The 21,195-nt window shown below is 43.2% G+C and overlaps 2 protein-coding genes and 1 non-coding gene across 4 annotated transcripts; 2 read left to right on the top strand and 1 right to left on the bottom strand.

Moving 5' to 3' along the window:
• Positions 1-1,978: 1,978 nt before the first annotated feature.
• LOC127308216 (DExH-box ATP-dependent RNA helicase DExH11) lies at positions 1,979-15,904 on the top strand. Its single transcript, XM_051338973.2, has 22 exons — positions 1,979-2,330; positions 2,422-2,940; positions 3,042-3,122; positions 3,208-3,325; positions 3,521-3,723; positions 3,881-3,988; positions 4,935-5,036; positions 5,383-5,583; positions 5,715-5,825; positions 6,390-6,457; positions 7,509-7,872; positions 8,140-8,295; positions 8,374-8,484; positions 9,651-9,704; positions 10,544-10,801; positions 11,821-11,930; positions 12,305-12,458; positions 12,982-13,444; positions 14,325-14,539; positions 14,950-15,188; positions 15,286-15,412; positions 15,494-15,904. Exons 1-22 carry the CDS (start codon positions 2,205-2,207, stop codon positions 15,704-15,706), a joined length of 4,101 nt encoding a protein of 1,366 aa, XP_051194933.1. The 5' UTR covers positions 1,979-2,204; the 3' UTR covers positions 15,707-15,904.
• Positions 15,867-18,542, bottom strand: LOC127308218 (protein SUPPRESSOR OF K(+) TRANSPORT GROWTH DEFECT 1-like). 2 transcript variants are annotated; one of them, XM_051338989.2, is made up of 8 exons: positions 17,946-18,542; positions 17,734-17,839; positions 17,195-17,393; positions 16,939-17,007; positions 16,748-16,822; positions 16,512-16,610; positions 16,271-16,439; positions 15,867-16,140 (listed from the first exon to the last, which is right to left on the bottom strand). In XM_051338989.2, exons 1-8 carry the CDS (start codon positions 18,421-18,423, stop codon positions 15,968-15,970), a joined length of 1,368 nt encoding a protein of 455 aa, XP_051194949.1. In that variant the 5' UTR covers positions 18,424-18,542; the 3' UTR covers positions 15,867-15,967. The 2 variants fall into 2 exon arrangements, with proteins under 2 accessions (XP_051194949.1, XP_051194946.1); XM_051338986.2 differs by having other exon boundaries at positions 16,278-16,439; positions 17,946-18,538.
• A 219-nt stretch (positions 18,543-18,761) lies between these two features.
• On the top strand, positions 18,762-18,959 carry LOC127311089 (U2 spliceosomal RNA). The gene has a single exon (XR_007857578.1). It is a non-coding gene; the product is annotated as a U2 spliceosomal RNA (small nuclear RNA).
• Positions 18,960-21,195: the final 2,236 nt, after the last annotated feature.

Raw genomic sequence — 21,195 nt, 5'->3', positions numbered from 1 at the left:
GATTCTACGGTGGCCCTCCCCGCGCCACGCCCTCTCGCGCTCGTCGGAGGGGTCCTAGCGGAGCCTCCCGCGACGCACCTCACCGCGCTCGTCGGCGGCGGCTTGGCGGAAACTCCCACGACGCGCCTCCTCACGCTCGTCAGAGGCATCCTGACGGAGCCTCCCGCGACGCGCTCGTCGGTGTCGTTGGCGAGCCAGCCCTCGAAGAGCACGGGCCTCAGCTCGGCGCGCGCCGCGTAGACGGCCGCCCTGTGCGCGGCCGGCCCGCTACCGATGATGCAGACGCGCGTGCGCAGCAGGCCCGCTGCGGCCTCCTCCATCCCGTTGGCGGCGGCGGCGATGGTTACGGACGCGGAGGCAGCGGCGGCGGTGGCGGCGAAGGGGCGGGACCTCCGGAGCAGCGCGGCGAGCTTGGAGCAGGTGCGCATGAAGGCCGGCTGAAGCGGCGACGGCGGCGGCGGCCGAGGATTTGGGTGTAATGGAGAGGCACCGCCGGCCGGCGGCGAAAACGGAGCAGAGGCGTCCTGACGGAGCCTCCCGCGATGCGCTCGTCGGAGGCGTACTGATGGAGCCTCCCGCGACGCCCATCCGCCCTGCTGCCCACCGAGTACTGTTAAAGCATTTAGAGGTGAGCACAAATCGTGGCATTGTGGAGAGGTATGGGATTGGGTATTGTGCCACCGCTTTGACCGGGCAGGACGATGCAAAGCAGTATGCAGCTATAGGTACACCACCAAGCGACCAAGACAATAAAGCAACGAAGTAAAAGAGGAGAGCATACACCAGTCTACACACGTGGCCCCAATTGCATCAACCCCCACCTCTTCCAAAAATTACAGAGCGCACCCAAACTGTACACAGGAATTTAACCACTCAAAGTGTAGACGTGTCACCACCACGTTAGTCCAAAAAAAAATCCAAAAATTTGAGAAAAATCGAACCTGTTCAGCTTTAGTATAGTAGTTATTTTTGACTACTATACGTTCTAGCCTAGTAAGTTGCATGTAGATTGTAATTGATATTAAATAAAATCAGCTGAGAATTAGACGCACCCGTTGAGAAAACATCATGTTTTAGGTCGTTTGACAATGCCATGAGGCAAAAGAGGGAGGTTTCTCCCGTCTAAGTACATGTGAGACTAAAATATTCCAAAATGTCTCAAAATTTTGGAAAATGATAGGTTTCACTGAGTTCAAGTAGGCGAGAGCCTATTCCCCTATCAAATCTGCCCCTCGAAAATGATCTTATATGCTTACAACGTGTTGTAAAACATGTCTATTTAGCTAGTATTGAAATTATACACTCTTTTGGGTTCACTAACAATATGAAGCACATAATTGTTTTAATCGTGTAGGATAACATAATTGCTTGTTTAATTTATAGAGGAAATGAATTTTGGGTGGGTTGAAAGGCTGATGCACATAGTTCAATATGAATTCAGTGAGATTCATGCTCTTGGATCTATTTCTTGTCTTCATCATTCTAATAAGAGTTGCCTTAGCGTGAATATGTTCATGTGTAGTATAGTGGTGTCGTGGCTCTCGTCTTTTGTAATATGTGGAAAATAAACATCCATGTACATGTACCTTGCAGTGGTTGCTCTTGCAGCATGTCTTTATTATGTCACTTTTTTTTGTTTGCAAAACACAGTATCGATGTAGATGCTTACAAATATGTACGTACGCTGACCCTATAAACACAAGCACGTGCACATTACCATTATGAGCGCCTCTGAAAGACAGATCCGGTGAACGTCTGGCTTTCGATGAAAATATTACCTTTCACTAAAAAATATTTTATTTTCATGAGATATTAAAGTGCTAAATCTGGAGTTTAAATTTTGGTTGGCTGGGGCGTCACTGCCCCTTCTAACCTTTGGCCATTTAAGTTTGAATTTTTTTACTACTTTGCTAACAAAAACACATTTTTGCGGTAATGGGCCAAAATAATGCCCCTCCCGAGTCCCGGTCGAGTTGGCGTAAGCTGGTCGGGTCGCACCGCATAGCCGAGCGGGCGAGGCGAGACGATTAGCCAGACCCGACTCACCGGAGAATGCGAGCAGCCGACCCGACGCCATCGCCGCCCCCATCTCCGGTGCCGCCCCGCGGCCCCAACTCCGGCCGCCGCTTAGCTCAGTCCGCGCCCTATTAAGGTTTTGAAGCTCAGTCAGGGGATACACCGACTGCCTCATCGCGGCGGCCTCGATGGACGACCTCACCGCGTCGCCGGCGAGCGAGGTGCCGTTCCGCATCAGCTTCTCCGGCCACGGCGGCCACCTCCGCCTCGACCCTACCCCCTGCCCGCCCAGCCCTGTGCCCGACTTCGTCCTGGTAAGCGACCTACCAACTCCCGACTCTTTTTCTACTCAATGCGAAGTATGAACCCTAACTAAACCCACTGACGCTGTAACGGCAACCGCAGCCGCCGGCCTACCCGCCGGAGAGTCCGAGCAGCGTGAAGGAGTATCTCGAGGAGAATTACCTCAACCCCGAGCTCTACATCCCCACCGCGGCCAATGACGCCAGGGTGTGGGATGTGGACTGGTTCGATCTGGCCAGGCCGCCTCTGGAGCCCTCCGCCCCGCGCACCATGCTCGTCCCCGCCTGGGAGCCGCCTTTCCGCCGACGACCGTCAACGTCGCCGCAAGTTTGGGACCCCAAGTCTGTGCAGATGGAGATGAGCCAAGTGTTCGACTCGGGGACTGGGGGGATGGTGCCGCGGATGCCTGGACCGGCCAAGGACTTTGTGAGGGGGAGGGTGAATAGTCGGCCATTCCGTCCCGGGGGCCTGCAAGACGACGCGGCCGAGGCGGCAGCGTTGGAGAAGGCATTCCCGGAGAGTGCGCGAAATGGCGATTGGGTGCGTGAGCTTATGAGTGGTGGCCCGGCTCTAACCGCTCCTCCGGGTTTCCCCAAGGGAATAGACTTGGGCCAGTTGAAGGTTCGATCCTTGTTAAATATCTAATTATGTGTTTGTTTTATAACGAATGCTGTGGATGTTCTGAACTGGGGCAGTATCAACACATATCTTATGTTATATAGGAGTATAACAGCCATTGGAAGTGTTTCCGAGATGGGGAGCAGGTCGAGGAGCAACCTGCATCTTCGTCAAATGACACGATGGTAACCAGCCTAAATGCTTACAATTCAACATCCACATTTCCCTGCAGTTTTGGCATTTTATTCTGATTTCCCCATGGTCCTGTAGGATAAGTACTCTGTGCAGTTTGATGATTTGTTCAAGATATCTTGGGAGGAAGATGATGCCAATATTGTGCCGCGTGAAGATGATGGCGAGCACTTGGCTAGAGATGAGGGAACCAATGGTAATTTACTGCCATCATAAGTATTATGTTCAAGTCATTTATAAATTCCATATTATTACCATGCATAGATAGTGTTTCTCGAAAAAACATCTGTGTATAGGCTACGGGTACTTGAAAGAAAACTGGGGATAGGTGTTTCTGAATGTTTATTGGTCTTATCCATTTCATGTTAAGCTTTCCATTTCCCATTTGCAGATATCAACGAACAAAAAGTTGATAAGTTGCAAGATGGTTCTGAAACTCTTGCACGGGCAGACACTGACAAACATGAAGTTAATGTCATTGGAGATGCTTCTGAAGCTCAAATGGACTTGGATAAAATGTTATCATCCGAAGTGCAAGATACTCGAAGAGAAACAAGTGGATTAGGTGATGATAAGCCAGCGCAGGAAGGCACGGTAGGTGCACCTTATTGAAAGAAATTGCAGCTGGTTTCATCTGTTGTGTTTCTTATTCCCATTAGGCCATTATCTTCATTGGTGTTGCAGAAGCAGCAAGAAAGTTTTCTGAAGAAAATCAAACCCTGATTGTTATTTGTTTCTATTTCACTAATAGGATTGGGCGCTTGTTGTTGGGGATGATGGCATTATGACTAACTTCCACAAACTTGTTCCTGATATGGCAATCGAATATCCCTTTGAGTTAGATAAGTTCCAGAAGGAGGTAACATACTCATTAGCATCTCTACTTTTTATCTGAATATCTGAAGTTCTCTATGCTGACGAGCTTGCGGTGTGCTATCTCGCCCAAGAGCATGAAACACATTTCTTTGAACATGTAGTTCAATAGGCACAACCATGCCACATGCTTGTGTAGTGGTCCATGCACCGGTGGTTCGGTGATAGTGTGGTACTATATCTCTGCCTTGACAGCCTACACCCTTGCCTTGTAAATTACTACTCAGAAAACAATCAAAACATTGAGTTTCAACTTACCTAGCAACTGTATGCAACAATTTTTAAATTTATATTGGAATTAGCTAGGATGGCACAAATTTTCTTTATGCATGGCAACTATAGCTGTCATCTTTCCGTCCTCATACACCCTAAGATCTGTGAAATAGCTGATGTGTTTTAAAATCTTTATTCTGGCAAATCTTGTCCACGTTTTAAAGGGTTTCAAGTTAGGGTTTTAGGGTTTAGGTTTTAGGGGATTGTGTACTAAGAACTAATAAGTTTGCACTTGTGTGAATTTACGACCATCGTTTAAAACACTGAGTGGTTAATGTACAAGGAATCCAACACCCCTTTTAAATTATCTATCCGGCACATACATATGATACATACGCACTTGTGTTCATACTTTTGGTTCACACATTGATTAAATATGGAAACAAATTACAGATTTCTAGGTTTACGAATGCTACATTCCATTTTTATCTGTTCTTTATCTTTGGCCTTTTTGTGATACAAGATTGCCATGAATTTTGAATGGAAGGAAACACAAGCGAGAAGAGATGTTTCATTCCTTCATATATTTAATATTTCCTATCAGGATTATGCATACGAGCAAGAGCAAGCCCCAATTGTCATCTTGTTTGTTAGAATAGTATGGTACTGAATGCTTGATGTGATCACTAACCTATATTCTTTATATTTATCATAAATAGGCTATATATTATCTTGAGAAGGGGGAATCAGTCTTTGTGGCAGCCCATACATCAGCAGGAAAGACAGTTGTTGCAGAGTATGCCTTTGCTTTAGCAACAAAAGTATGGCTTACTTCACTGCTTCTTTTCTTCATATTTTTGTAAACTACAGCCTTTCACTGTTCTAATTACTCTGTTATTTGCGTCAGCAATCAGCATGAGTTAGAGGGAGATCTTTAGCGTACAATACTTTATAGTCGCTTTGAGAAGTATGTAGTATTCCTCATACATGTTTACTTCTACTTTTGTTATTAGATATGTCTAAGTAAAACATACTCTTTTAGTTGTTACTACTTCTCTGTGTTCTGTAGTAGCTTGTTCAAACCCTATGGAATAACATGTATTGATATGTCTTGATAAAAAGAATGTAAGTGTGGACGCGGTAATAATAAACTGTGTTATTATGCAGCATTGCACCAGGGCTGTCTATACCGCTCCCATTAAAACTATCAGCAACCAAAAATACCGAGATTTCTGCGGGAAGTTTGATGTGGGACTTCTTACTGGAGATGTTAGCATCAGACCAGAGGCAACTTGCTTAATTATGACAACAGAAATATTACGCTCAATGCTCTACAGAGGTGCTGATATTATACGGGATATTGAATGGGTATGCCATTGCATTTCTGTTTTTCTTCTAGGTGTAATATGCTTTATTTTTCACTTTCCACTTTTACATTTTGTAACCTTGCTAAGGGATCATGTTTCATGTGTCTGATATGTGATCGCTGATGCAATCAGGTAATTTTTGATGAAGTACATTATGTCAATGATGCCGAGAGAGGTGTAGTTTGGGAGGAAGTTATTATAATGCTCCCGAAGCACATTAACATTGTCCTCCTTTCAGCAACGGTATGGAGACCGATCGAGTGAAAACTGTTATTCTGTTATCACTGTTGCGATCACCCAAATATTGTATATACATTATTGATGCTGAAACTGTTACTCAATAATAGTTGAGTCATGTCAAGTACGATACTATGATAGCATGTCATAAATGTAGTGTATAGTAGTTCAGAACATGGAATACTAGAAGTATTCAGTTGCTTTTGGATTCTTAATTGATGCTGAAGATCTTAAGGTGATTTGGTCGTAGTTATGGCTAGTATATATTTGTAAGTTTCATGTTATGCGAGATTGTTTGATCGTGTAATTTCCATAGCATGCAAGTACAGCCATATGATCGAGGGACCTATATTATGTCATACATGTACTAGAAAGTAATCTGTTTGCTGGTTATGGCTATGGAAGTTTTGGGTTGTTGCAGTATTCAACCAGAACTATTACTGTTTGTAGTGATCGATCTAATTGATAAGTGTTAATTTGATTCCCTAACATATTAAATATATAGCAAAACTACCTTTATCTATATGTTCAGGTTCATTTTATCCTGTTGACTTTTAATTATTCTGCCAGGTTCCTAATACAGTTGAATTTGCTGACTGGATTGGCCGAACAAAACAGAAGAAAATCCGTGTCACAGCGTAAGTATAACATAGTTTCATTTTTAAGTGGGAAAAATGTACAGTTTGCTTCTGAACCTATTTGATCTTTGTGTAAGGCCCCTTTAATCTAGTTCTGTTAATTTCAACCAGCCCCTCTACTATAGTATTCTGTGCAATACAAATCTTGATAATTGTTTCTACTGGCATAAGCCTATGTACTAATTAGGATTACCCTATTAGGCCTTTTTTCCACGTGTATTATAAATTAATACCATCTTACTAAACTAATCAGCATGAGTGCACATAGGAGGAGATTGTACACCTGTTATGTATTTTAAGTTGTTGCATGTAGCTTGCTTCGGTCAATGCCAAGCCGTGTGAATCATTGAGACGATTCAGCTGATAGTGGTTAGTGCATGCATGAAAGTTAGTAATCTGTGTGTGGCCTGCATGTTTGGCGGGTTGTATCTATTTGATTACTGAGCTTTAATGGAGCAAAATGTGTCATTTGGTGTGGAATATTTGCCTACCATGAGTGTGCATTTGTCCCTTAAGAAAATGAAAATACAATATAGAGGGATAGAGATGAGTTAAATGCGCTTAGTTCTATAAGTATAACATAAGTTAAACGGGATGGAGTTGGGGCAGCTAGAGGAAACAATTCAGGGTACCCATCTCCAGCGACATGCATAAAGTGAAAGGGGAGAGTGCCATTGCCATTCTGCTTCTTGCCCTCCCATTTATCCCTAAAGAAGGGGTACTTTTGGAACACCATCTTTTTCTTCTAGTATATGGACAACAATTTGCGTACAGAACTGCTACTGCCAACGAAAACCAACGGTTACCCTTTCTGATGGGTGGGGTGCAATAGAAGATACCTTTTGGCTTGGTTGCACATAATTATATAGTGTAGGAGCTTCAACACTATTAAAGTTCAGGTGAGGTCAAATAGTTAGCTCCCTTACAGTGTAATTTGAATTCCCTTAACTGCATTTTTGCAATAACATGCTTCATGTTTTTTAAGCTCGTTTAAAAAGTATATACTTAATATTAGAGTTTGCATCACAGTATGACCATTATATTTCACCAGGACTAACAAAAGGCCTGTCCCCCTGGAGCATTGCCTGTTCTACTCTGGAGAGGTATACAAAGTATGTGAGAAGGATATATTTCTTACTCAAGGATTTAGAGAAGCCAAGGACGCTTTCAAAATAAAAAATTCAAATAAGTTCGGAGCGAAACCTGGTACAAAATCAGGAACTCCTGCGGTACGTTCTGGAACTCAAGGCAGAAATCCAGACACGTCTAATAAAGGGAGAGATCAGAAGCACTCAAAGCACCACCATACCAATTCAGGAGCAGCCGCAATTCAGCAAAGCACCTCAGGACCAAGGAGATCAGATTTAATCTGGATGCCGCTTATAAATAATCTTCTGAAGAAATCACTTGTGCCTGTATGTGAGAAAGACTGCTTTTGACATTTCTGTCAATGTTTCAATTCATGACATGTTCTTTTGAACCTCATGTTCATCTGATTATAAATATTACTTTTCATTGTGCATTCTGAAGCTAATACTCCCTGGTAAAAAAAAGCTAATACTCCTGTAAAAGAATAGTTTATCTTATCATTTTGACCATGAACATAACATTCCTTTATATATTTTATGTTACTTTACAATTGAGATGAGCTAGTCTGGTCATTTTTTACGGCTCTTTTGCAGGTGGTAATCTTTTGCTTCTCAAAGAACAGGTGTGATAGATCAGCGGAGAGCATGTTTGCTGCTGATCTCACCAGTACTTCGGATAAAAGCGAAATCCGTGTCTTTTGTGATAAGGCCTTTTCACGCCTCAAAGGATCTGACAGGAACCTTCCTCAGGTATCCAATAGCACAGTTTTTTTTTGTCTTGTTAGCTTAACTTTTTGTTGATGTTTGAGATTTTGACATCTTTGTTAGGTTGTAGGAATACAAAGCCTTCTACGAAGAGGAATTGGAGTTCACCATGCTGGGCTTCTTCCTATTGTGAAAGAAGTAGTTGAGATGCTGTTTTGTCGTGGTGTGATTAAGGTTAAGCTTTGAACATCTATCAGACATTTCATATCTGAAATATTTCACTTTACATCTAGCAGACTTTACCCCTGGCGCACTTTACCCTTTCAACTATAAAACCGGACAGCTGAGCTCTGACCTTCCCAACTTCCGAAACCGGTGGACATAACCCTCTAGGGTCGTATTTCAGCAGTGGCAGCAATTTTGAAAACGTGGAAATCCAACGTCGATAAGTTGGTAGATTGGACAATGAAATCATCATGAGCCCGCATGTCATCTTTCTCCTACCGTTCACCTGCTCCTCCTCCATGCCCTCATGAACTTGCTGTGTTCCGCAAGGACTCGGAGCAGGACGACGCTCCGAATGTCTCCCCAGCCCAAGCGTGGATCTGGAGCTGATAATGGTTGATCCCAGTGTTCCTTCTGCTACCCCTTCCTGAACTCGTTTCAAGTCCAGAGGTGAAGCTCTGTGCGTTTTAATCTCTCCCATGGCAGATTTTCTTGAGCTAAACATCACCTCCTATAGCGTCTCACCTGAACCCTGTTGAGGGTGAGTGGAACATGATGACATGTGTCCATGTGGGATCCTGGTTACATGGGTGTGTAGTCTTCCAACTTATCCATGCTGGAACTCCACTTGTGAGAACTATCGCCAAAGTGGCAAAACCCCTTGCAAAACTGCTCTAGAGGGTTTTGTGCATCGTTTAGTTGAGAGGGTTAAGTGTCCAGGCATTATATTTGTGAGTGTAAAGTGAACCTTTTCTTCTATGGTTCAGTTACATGTTAGAAGCTGCTGTACTAAGCTAACCAGGATAACAACTTCTTCCGTTTTGGTAATTTAGACTGTCGTAGTGCTAAGCCTGAAGGGTTATATGTTGTTGAATATTTAAAAAAACGTGAATGCTTACCAGTGACTAGTAGCCAGCAGTTATGCACTCTGCTTGAATAACCGGTGCGGGTAACTAAAAAACCAGTATCATGCATAGAAGGTGACTTGATTGAGCAGACTAGCAGCAAAATGATTCTTCAGATCAAATCACTGTTGTCAGCTCCTGGCCAAACTTCCCTAAAAAAAGCTACTGGCCAAACAGTTCATTTGAACACCCAAAACGTCTTATATTTAGGAACAGACTGACACAAATTAACTGAGTGGCAACCTTTTGACTTCCTTGAACTCGTTGCAGGTACTGTTCTCCACCGAGACATTTGCAATGGGTGTTAATGCTCCAGCAAGAACTGTGAGTACTTTGTTTCTTCTCTCATATGTAGGGTTTCAGTTTTTCTGTATCTTGTGTTCAGTCTTCACATTGCTATTGTACCTAGACTAAGCTTGGTTCAATCACTTGCACTTCATAGTTTTACTTGTGTTTTTCTGTTTGAACTGTGGTGATGAATCTAACCAATTGTCTCGTCATTTGTCTGTGTGGCAACTGATATTTCTCTGCAATCAATTCTAATTGCTCCTGGTCAAAAGAAAAAATAAATACTTGCAGGTAATGTGCTAATGATGATATATAAACACACTTTATACTTATAATTCAAACTAACATCATTTGTTCTGGCTGGTAACTGCTATCTCTTCACAATTAATTAATTGCAGCGAGAAGCTAATGGTCATCCGTTTTAGTCACAGTTAATAGTTTAAACTAACAGCGCAGAACTCTGAGACTTCTTTCTATTCATTCCCGTGGGAAGCATGAAGTTGTTACCACTTAACAGGCCATCACTTCCCGTGATATGGGATATCAGTGTGATTTTTTTTTTTGTCTTGGCATGTCTATTGGGACAATACTATCTAGTGATGGTATTATGAATTATAGGTTGACGTGCTTCTTTTTCTATTATATGTGCAGTTTGCTGTCAGCAGTTACACATAATCTACAGTGTTTAGGTTGTGCAAACATAAATGTAGTCAAGCAATGCACACAGTGATTTTTCTTATTCATTGTGTGCAATTTTGAATCAAGCTAATTTTAGTTAATGCTTGGTTTATAGGTTTGAGCTTACCATGCCTTTTAAACTCAAGAGTCTGATAAACTGCTCTGTGCCTCTGACTGAAGTTTTGCAAATTCAACAGGTTGTATTTGATACCTTAAGAAAGTTTGATGGAAAGGAACATCGAAAGTTGCTTCCAGGGGAGTATATTCAAATGGCTGGACGAGCTGGTAGGAGAGGACTTGACACCATAGGTACAGTGATAATGATGTGTCGTGATGAAATTCCTGAAGAAAGTGATTTGAAAAATCTTATTGTTGGAAAACCAACTCGGCTGGAATCTCAGTTTCGACTGACATACACTATGATACTACATCTTCTACGTGTGGAGGAACTTAAGGTATACCTATCAATGTCGATTGGACAAGTTTCCTGCTTAGCTATGTTAATTCTTAAATTTAAGTTCATGTTGCCAACCTTTGTTCAATTTCTTGAGCTTATGGCGCAGATTCACATGCACTCAAATATATATGTATCAACTTTGAAGACTTAAACCTGTAACGTGAACTCAATATTCACATCCCTCTTCCTGAACTGCTCAAATCAGCCTATTTGCTTCTTAAACCATCTTCTGATTTCTTGAGCTTATGGGTGCAGAAGCACATGCATTATAGACCCAATACTGAAATATGAGCTTGACATATATGTTGCACTTGCTGCTTATACATGTATACCCCCCATTGGTTTAAGGAGTTTCCTGCATATTTTCTTTGACTATACTGGTATAGCCTAATGGGAATACAAGTTGCTGTTCCTAACAGCTGCACTGCTCAGCTTCTAAAACACATGTATATTTGACTGTTTTTGTTTGATGAATATGTTAACCAGAGAGTCTGTATTTGAGGAAAACCCCTTGTACCTTGTATGCGTGGGTGCTCCCACTGTTTCTTAACATTGGATGTGCATTGAGATCTGTGCACATTCTCTTACCACAAATATATCATGAGAGCATGTGCACAGATCTCACGGCACTCTTGAATGGTTGACAGTGGAAGCACCCAGCCATACAAGCACAAAATCTAGTCATATTCAACTAAATTTCTTGATTTGCAGTCTGCTAAATTGCAATCCTGTTTGATGCGAGGCCGCTAGCACTTGCAATTGGCACTGATTCTGCACGAGCATAGGCTGGAAATATAATTGATTGGTCCGTGTTAATGTTATATCAGCTGGAAAATACTGAAAACATGATAAAGTTTGCTAAGTTAATATTTCTTTTTTCGTACACACACAATTTGAATTTACTGTCAATGTTTTGAGATGGCATGACTATCAGACTGTGTTAGATGTGTGGCACTTCGCTCTTTTCTACATGTTCCGGTGTAAATGGGGATCTTTCATTGATGTATTTTCTTGTAGGTAGAGGACATGCTTAAGAGAAGTTTCGCAGAATTCCATGCACAGAAGGATTTGCCTCAGAAGGAAAAGCTACTTCTGCAAATGCTGCGTCAACCTACAAAGACAATCGAGTGAGACATCAACCTATCTTTACCAAGTTGGTACTATTGGTGCCAACATTTCATGTGCAAGTCCCCATTATAATTGGAAACAGAAAGCCAGAAAGTAGTGGAGTTTCACTGGCATAGAAAGCTAGCAAGCAAGGATATTTTTGTATTCGTGTTTGATTTATGGTTTGGGTAGCCAATTTGTGGAACCACAACTATTTATAGAATAGAACCATAGGAAGATATTTGGCACAGTAAAGAGATGATAGAAGTAGCAGCATAGTATATCACAGCAATGTATAGAATCGTAATAAAGAAGTAGCAACATAGTATATTGCATGCCATAAATTATTCTATTTGCATCGTCATCTTATTTTAAATTTATTTTATATTACCAGGTGCATAAAAGGAGAGCCTTCTATTGAAGAATATTACGATATGTTTTTAGAAGCTGAAGAACACAGAGAGTTTGTTACAGAAGCAATTATGCAGTTGCCTACTACACAGCAGTTCCTTGCGCCTGGAAGACTACTGGTTGTTAAATCCAAAACTGTACGTATTCATTCTGTTGTTTTGCACTTTATGCAGGCTTTAGTTTTGTTCGTTCCTTTCAATGATTTTTGTACTTAGTTATCCTATCACGAATAGCAATTCCATTTTACTGCTCCCTCCTTCCCCTAATATAAGTTGTCATTACAGCCTTTTAACTCATGTATTGGTTCTAAGAACATCTGATATTATGGGAGGAAGGAGTAAACAAATAAAGATCGCAACCCAAAGGCTTACTGACTAGCACCATGGATATTGGGTTAGATAACATGGGTTCGATACTCACTTCTACCTTAAGTAAATTGATTTCTAGTTCCTCCTAGACATCACTCATTTAATTTACTCGGTTTAACATAGGTTCTAATATTGAAGCATCTATTCTACCATGGATTCTGATAAATAAATAAACAAACCACGGCGGGCTTGAGAATAAAATTGGTGCTTTGGGTTCATTGATTTTTTCTTACCTTCGTTACAAAATACAACAGTTGCATATTTCCCGCATAATAATGTTCTTATATGACAGGATGATGATCACTGTCTTGGTGTAATCGTGAAAAATCCATCCGCCGCACTAAAGCAGTATGTTGTACTTGTACTGACCGGCGACTCCACTTCATCTGCACTAGACCCTAATTTATCCAATCAAAATGATAAGGGAACAGGGGTTTCTCAACAAGGATATCTTGTTATCCCACCAAAAGGAAAACGTGGAATGGAAGAAGATTTTTTCTCTTCCGGTAGAACACGAAAAAGTTCAGGTGTTATCAATATCAAGCTACCATACACGGGTGACGCATCTGGAATGGGTTTTGAAGTAAGAGCTGTGGAGAACAAAGAGATTATTAGTATATGTACAAGCAAAATAAAGATCGATCAAGTCGGACTCCTTGAAGACATCAGCAAAACATCTTACACTAAAACTGTTCAAATGCTTATTAAAGAGCAGTCAGATGGAAAGTACCCTCCTGCACTAGATGCAATAAAAGGTACAGATATTTTTGCGATGGTTAAACCGCCGTGTATATTCTTGTGCTATTCAATTGAAGGTTAATTCAGACTAGAATAAAGACCATGTCTGCATTGCTAATTATTGTGTTCATTAGTTACCACTTACTAGTATGTTCCAAACCGTTTACAGTACAGTCAATCTTGTAAGTAGGATAAGTCACAGGGCTATGCTGTACATGTTCTTATTGTTTTTTTAAACTCCTAAGGTGTTTGTGCTAGAAAAGATAAGACTTGTATGAAGAAGAATTATTGAAATACTGATAGGATAAGGCAAACAAAAGTGAACCATGTAACTGTTAGTTTTCACTATCTTATTAGTGCAATACAAGGTGTCTTAAGTTACCTGATGCAGTATGGGAGTGATACTTTGGCCCTTGGTGCATATGCTCCCTTTATTTTGCAATGCATCTTTGGTACATTTTGAAATGTAAAAAATTCGAAACGAAAAATTAAGTGTACATCTTCACATGCTACGTGCGTCTTTCCATTTGGAAATGCGTCTTTCCATGAAAAATTGACTTGTCGTTTGGGCTGTTTACATGGACCACAAACAATATCGGTTTTTCGTGGAACTGTACGAATGCACATAGATTGTCGATGTACATGTGAAATGTGGAATTTTTTGACAATTAGAAATATGTTTTTTTGGGTGGAGGGAGCATATGCACCCCGGAGCCAAATTGAATTTCCACTTATGATTCACCTAACCAATCTATTTACAATTCACCTAACCAATCTTTGTTTTTCTGGGTGTTACTTTCGATTGGAAGGAGTGAACTCAGTATTTTTTAATGCTTCGTCCCATTTCACTACTTGATTTGTAAACTGTTTCAACTTGTTAATTTTTATGCAACGCAGATCTAAAAATGAAAGAAATGGATAAAGTTCAAAGATACCATGCACACGTCAACCTACTGGAACAAATGTCTGAGAACAAGTGCCATGGTTGTGTAAAATTAAAGGAGCATAAGTTATTGATGAAGGAGCAAAAGGTCTACAAGGATCAGCTGGATCAACTGAAATACCAAATGTCAGATGATGCACTTCAGCAGATGCCACAGTTTCAAGGCAGAGTAAGACTTCTATGTGTTTTTTCCTGTCCTACTGGGTAGATTAGAAAAAAAAAAGGAAATTCCAACCTTTCTTACTTTGTCCAATCACTTCTGATTTGGGTCTGCATAGGAGGTTTTAGACTTTTTGGTCCCTATCCTACTGTCTTGTGACAATGGTTTGGTTGTGAGACTAAATCATAGGGCAAGTTTTTACTGAAATTTGGTTGTATATACTCAATCCGCTCAATTCAGTGCTCCAGCTACACATGTTAGTGTTGGGAAACTATCATGACTGGTTACCATGGCGTAGATTGCTTGAAAGGCAGTGAACAGGGTTTAAGTGGTCCAGCTACACATGCAATTAACATTTTATCTTTTTTATTATCATGTAAGATTTCTGTTGTAACTTTTTTTTAAAATCATGTGTGCAGATCGATGTACTGAAGGAGATCCATTACATTGATTCTGATCTTGTTGTGCAACTTAAGGGCCGAGTATCATGTGAAATGAACTCTGGTGAGGAGTTAATAACAACAGAATGTTTATTCGAGAATCAGTTGGAGGACTTGGAACCTGAAGAAGCTGTGGCTATTATGTCTGCATTCGTTTTCCAACAACGGAATGCATCAGAACCATCTCTCACTCCGAAACTGGCTGATGCCAAAAAGAGGTTAGCTTGTTTCTAGTGCTTTTCTGTTTGGTACTTGTGTCTTGCGCATGATACATTTCTTAAGTACCATCTGTTCTTCTCTGTATCTCCGTACTAGGCTCTATGACACGGCAATCAGGTTAGGACAACTCCAAAAAAGGCATGAGGTGCCCGTGGATCCTGAGGAGTATGCACGCGATAATCTCAAGTTTGGTCTTGTTGAGGTTGTCTACGAATGGGCGAAGGTATAGACACATTTTGGTAGGGACATTTTTCCAAGACTGAGTGTAGGGTTCTAACTCAATTTTGCTGCGTTTGATGTGCAGGGAACACCTTTTGCGGACATATGTGAGCTGACAGATGTATCTGAAGGGCTGATTGTAAGAACAATTGTGCGGCTGGATGAAACATGTAGGGAGTTCAGGAATGCAGCATCCATAATGGGGAACTCTGCGCTGTTCAAGAAAATGGAGATAGCTTCCAATGCCATTAAGCGCGACATTGTCTTCGCAGCAAGTTTGTATGTCACAGGAATATGATGCCTGTACCCCCCAGTGTAGCATAAATCTAAATGCTTGTAAATAGAGAAATCCCTTTTCTGGGAGTCTAATTTCTTCTTAAACCCAGTCTTCACAAGCACAAACAACTGCATGGATGTTTTTGTGAAAGTAGCATCTGATACCTTTGACACCAGTTAAGTGAATAGTATCAGACAATTCTATTGCCTTTTTAAATCAGTACCAGAGGCTTTAACCAACCAATATGTACAAGAAGAATGATTGTATGATTTGCAAAGTCAGCTATCCTATCGTAACATTTACAGAAAGTAAAAGCCGTGGGGGCATGTTCAGCCCTCCTCCCCAAACTCTCTGGTGAACCTGGTATAAATATCCAGCTCCGCCTTGCTCACTGTTGGCCTCTGCCTCGCAAGGACCTTCTCGAAGTCTGTCCTGGAGATCGGAGGTGGGGTAATCTACATAACCACAGGAAAACACCATGTTAGCGAAAAGAAAAAAGAGGCAGAAAAATATGCGATAATCTACATCACCACCACCATCCGAGAAGAACTGAAGAACGCAAGAGGGAGAAAAATATGCTGCTGCTGTTTACCTTGTCAGCCATGCCTTCCTCCGCGAGCCCCTCCATGGTGGTCTGCACAGCGCCTGGTTGCCTTGAGCCACACGGCGTCCATGTGCCACCGCTTCCATCTGACCTGAAGAAGAACATGGCATCCTGTGTCTTTCTCACGGGCTCGAACAACACGTCCTTCACCTGTTAATGCGAGACAGATCAGTATCTCGACACATTATGTTATGCGCAAGAAAGGGCTGTTATGCAACATACGCAGATGGCAACGTCTGAGCCGGAGAAGCCATCTGTTCGGTGTGCCAATCTTTCGAAATCGCTCTCGGTTAGGCTGTGAGGGGTGTCGCCGAGATGGACCTGCAAAGTTGGAGTTGAGTTCACTGAACTTAGTAGCAATGTCAATGCCAAAGGGTAAAGTAGCAACGTCAAGGTGGAGCAGAGTTTAAGTTCAGTTGTAGCAACGTCAAGGTGGAGCAGAGTTAAGTGAAGTATACCTTGAACATGCGTTGCCTGGCTTTAAGGTCAGGTAGTGGAATGTAGATGCGCTTGTCGAAACGGCGCCTCACAGCCTGGGCACAAGTATGACAGGTTTAATACTATATGAACAATTGATGCGCAATGTTATTTTCTTCACGGAAAAAGATGCGGAAAGTAATTAGATGAACAACTGATAAATGTTCTCTACCTGATCCAGAGCATATGGAGTGTTGGTAGCAGCAAGCACAAGGACCTTATCATCATTATGGCCAACTCCCTGTAATATTACAAGCATGGCAAAAAAATGTGTTTAGTTACTTCTATGATCTGTGGATGCTGGTTTGCAAATTTTGGTAATCTGGGTGGCACTGTATTCTATCTAATTAATCAAAGGAAAATGCTCCTGCCAGTTTCTTGGAAAATTAAGCCATTGACAGGTGCTCTACAATGCCTGAAGAAGTCACCTGCATTTGGACGAGAAGCTCCGTCTTGACCCTCCTAGAAGACTCGCTCTCGTTGCCTTCTCCACGTTGTCCACACAAAGAATCGATTTCATCGATGAAGATGATGGAAGGTGCATTTTCACGAGCCATTTCGAACAGGTTTGCGACCAGCTTTTCGCTTTCTCCCATCCACTTGGAAAGAAGATCCGATGAAGATATACTGCAGTTCGTTCATAGCTGGGCATTAGTCAAAGTAGCAGAATGGTGATGACATACATCAGCACAAAGGAAAGACTAGAAGGGCTCCAAATATCTGCATCAACTATGCTAAGAAAGGTTGCATCATATAAATGCATGATGAACAAAAAAAGAAAAAGAAAAAACCCAGGATTCTCTGGGAAACACAGGCTGATAGACACTGATCGAGCATTGCCAGTTCAATTTGATTATTCCTGGAGCTGAATGCTAATTCAAAGTGTCTCTGTTGTTCAGTTGTTGGATCACAACTCACAAAGGCTGGAACTGCGGGAAAGTGGATCGAGGTGTTGAGAAGCAATCACCTGAAGAAGGTGGAGTCGGCCTCAGTCGCGACGGCTTTGGCCAAGTAGGACTTCCCCGTCCCCGGCGGCCCGTACAGGAGGAACGCCCTCCACGGCCTCCTTTTACCTGCAAAATTTCCGCCACATTTTGATCGATCAATCAATCAACTACCCATACAAACTCCTTCAAATTGCGGCGAAATCAAAGCAGATCGTACTGCTGGCTCACATACCTGTGAAGAACTGCGGGTACTTGACGGGCAGCACGACGGCCTCCTGCAGCGCCTGCTTGGCGCCGTCGAGCCCGGCGACGTCGTCCCACCTGACGTTGGGCTTCTCGGAGACGATCGCCGAGTGGAGCCCCGCGCGGAGCTTGGCCCGCTCCGCGCCGCGCTCGTCGTCCTCGCCGTCCGCGCCGCCGTCCTTCTTCCTCTGGTGGCCACCCTTCCCGCAGGCCTCCGCCGCCACGCCCTCGCGCCCGGCCTGGCCGTCGAGGAGCGCGCGGATCTCCTCGGCGCGGGAGACGTAGCCCGGGAGCCTGGCGGCGATGGCGTCGCGCACCTTGGGGTTGCGCTCGTACCTGAGGTGCGCCGCGAAGTAGTCGAGCGCGTGCACGTAGTGCTGCAGCGCCGCCGCGTACTCGCCCGCGTCGTCCTCCGCCACCGCCTGCCGCACCAGCGCCACCGCCTGCTCCTTCATCGCGCCGTACATTGCGAAGCGCGGATCGATCGGTTGATTGATCGCTACGCCGTCGTGCCGCGCCCGGAGTTGCGATCGGGAGAAGAAGAAGAGGGAGAGCGGCTTGCAGAGAACGCGACGGACTCGTGGTCTGGTCACCGTTGGAAACTCTGTCGCGAAGGAAGCCATGGAATTGGGCCGGGCTGCGGCGGTGTTGGGCCTTTCAACTTTCGAAGCCCAAACGGGAGGCGCCTGGTTGCTCGCCAAAACGCTGCGCTGCTGCTCGTTGGTTTAGTCCCACCTCGCTGCCGGGGAGAGGAGGGGCGGTCGAGGGAGGCTATAAAAGGAGGCGGAGGGCGACGAAACAAAGCATACCTTTCTCGGCCTTTTGGCTAAGATCAAGTGTAGTATCTGTTCTTATCAGTTTAATATCTGATATGTGGGCCATTGGTCCACAACGATATTAAATTTATTTTTTGTGGGAGAGGGGCCACTACAGTAGCTTGCTGCTGGGCCTCTCACGTGTCGCCCGGGCGTTGCACTACTGCCCGGTGCCTGGCGCACCCCAACCAAAACTAATCCAAAGATTTTCATCGTTCTTGTTGGTACAACATGGATTTCGGCCAGGAAATCTGTTGCGAAAGCTGCCTCGAGCATTGGTGAGTGAGCAGGTTGCCAGAACCGGTATGTGTACAAATGTTCTGAAACAGGTATCGTGGGAGAAGAAGCCTCAAACTTATTGACCATGCTCTGTTTTTTTCTGTTGTCAATGCCAAGACTCTGTTGGTTTTCCTTACTGATTTGGAGAACAAACTTATGAATATGATAATCTAATACTGTATCGGCTAGTCTGCCCAACTTTAGGTGCCTGAGTAGATAACTAATCTCATAATATATCCCCGCAGAGAAAAGAAAACAAATCTGATAATAAAATCAAAGATCAGTGATCCATTTATATGCCTCTCTCTGTAATCATTCGAGTTGCTTTCGACATAGCTGCATTTTGCATGTTCATACTTTGGAATAACAGGGGACGATTAAAGCCACTAAAGAAGAAGTATCAGAGTTGTCGGCTTGTTACTTCCCTGGCTTACTTGATACATCAACAAAAACCCTTGGTAGATCAGTGTAGTCAATGCCTGCACTCTTTTCTCCAAATCGTATCTTGATATGGAATCTAATGCCTTATAGGCCAGTGAATGTGCCCTGTGTTCAGTTCCTTGTTGAGGTCAGAATTGTTGTGTCTAGTATTTAAGTGAAAACACCTGATTTTACAAATGGAAGCAGGTGTATCTTGAAAGTTTTACCTGCATAAAAGGGAGATCATTTCCCTGTATTCGAGCCTGTATTTCTTATCCAATTTTGCATTAACATACTTTTCCCTAAACAATATTTCCCTGAGTTGAAGCAAGAAGCATCGTTATGCCGTGGAGCCATAATGGAAGACCAAAAACCATATGTGAAAAGACTTGATACACACAGGTGACTTCCTGGATGGACTTGTTATTTGCCTCACTTGATCAAGTCACTTAAGATAGCCCACAAGCCTAGGGGCGCATCCATGCTGGGACGACTCTTGGTTGCTAGCGTGCTTATCGAGTGTTGTTGCCGAATCAAAGATACGACCTGACAAAAAACGAAGAACAACTCGCGCGAGAGAGAGAGAACAAAGACTCAAGTGTTTGTGCTGTGTAACAACTGCTACAATTATCTCTTATTTATCTGGATCAGGGATCCTTACAATGCGGTAACAAACTTGACGTGCATGTCCCGAACTGACCGGCCATGCCATCCCATGGCGTTCGCGAGTGAGATCCACTACTGGTGCTAAGACCTGGGCAACATCGTGCCATCCCACGACACCACGTCCTAGCGACGAACTAGTCTATTGAAAATAAGAAACAACCTAGCTACGTCGAACGGTGAACAGACTCAACGTTCGACAATTATTATCTGAAAGACTGAAACAACCATGCAACAGGATTATCCTTCAAATCACACCCTATTACTGATGCACTCAGCTCACCTTGATCACTCCAAGCATCTGCCGCAGCTCAACAAACTTGGCACGCCCAAGTGACTTAGTGAGGATATGTTGCTCATTTGTTCGGACATGCAAGACATCCACCTTGCCATCCTCGATGCACTCATGAATGTAGTGGTATCGAGTGTCAATATGTTGCTCCTATCATGATAAACAAGGTTTTTTGCATAGTGCAATTGCCAACTGATTATCAATGAGCAGCTTGATCTTCTGTGGTTCTTCTTCGATCACTTCTGCAAGCAGTCTACGAAGGCATACAGCTTGACATGAAGCTGTTGAAGCTGCCATGTATTCAGCCTCGCAGCTCGACAGTGCCACACTCTTCTGCTTTTGAGACGCCCATGTGATAGCACTTGATCCAAGAAGAAAAACCTGACCAGAGGTACTCCTATGATCGTCCAGGTCACCAGCATGATCCAGCACCGGCCTTGTACACAAGCCCGATATCAGTTGAACCCTGGACATAGCGTAGAATCTTCTTCAGTGCTACCCAATGCTCCTTGCCAGGTGCCTCCATGTATCTGCTGATGATTCCAACAGTGTAGGCTAGATCAGGCCTAGTGTTTACCAGATAGCGCAAGCTACCAACCAGACTCTTGTACAAGCTCGCATCGATCACTTCTCCCTCTATCAGCTTCTTGAGCTTCACCCGATTCTCCATCGACACATGTCAGGAATTGCAGTTCTCCATTCCTGCCACTTGGAGGATCTTTTTGGCGTAGCTGGACTGGCACACAGTGATCCTCTCATCTGCCTGATTC

This window comes from Lolium perenne, chromosome 6 (genome assembly GCF_019359855.2).
Source record: "Lolium perenne isolate Kyuss_39 chromosome 6, Kyuss_2.0, whole genome shotgun sequence".
NCBI lineage: Eukaryota > Viridiplantae > Streptophyta > Magnoliopsida > Poales > Poaceae > Lolium > Lolium perenne.
The sequence above is the reverse complement of the archived record's forward strand: the minus strand, read 5'-3'. Positions and strand labels throughout refer to the sequence as shown.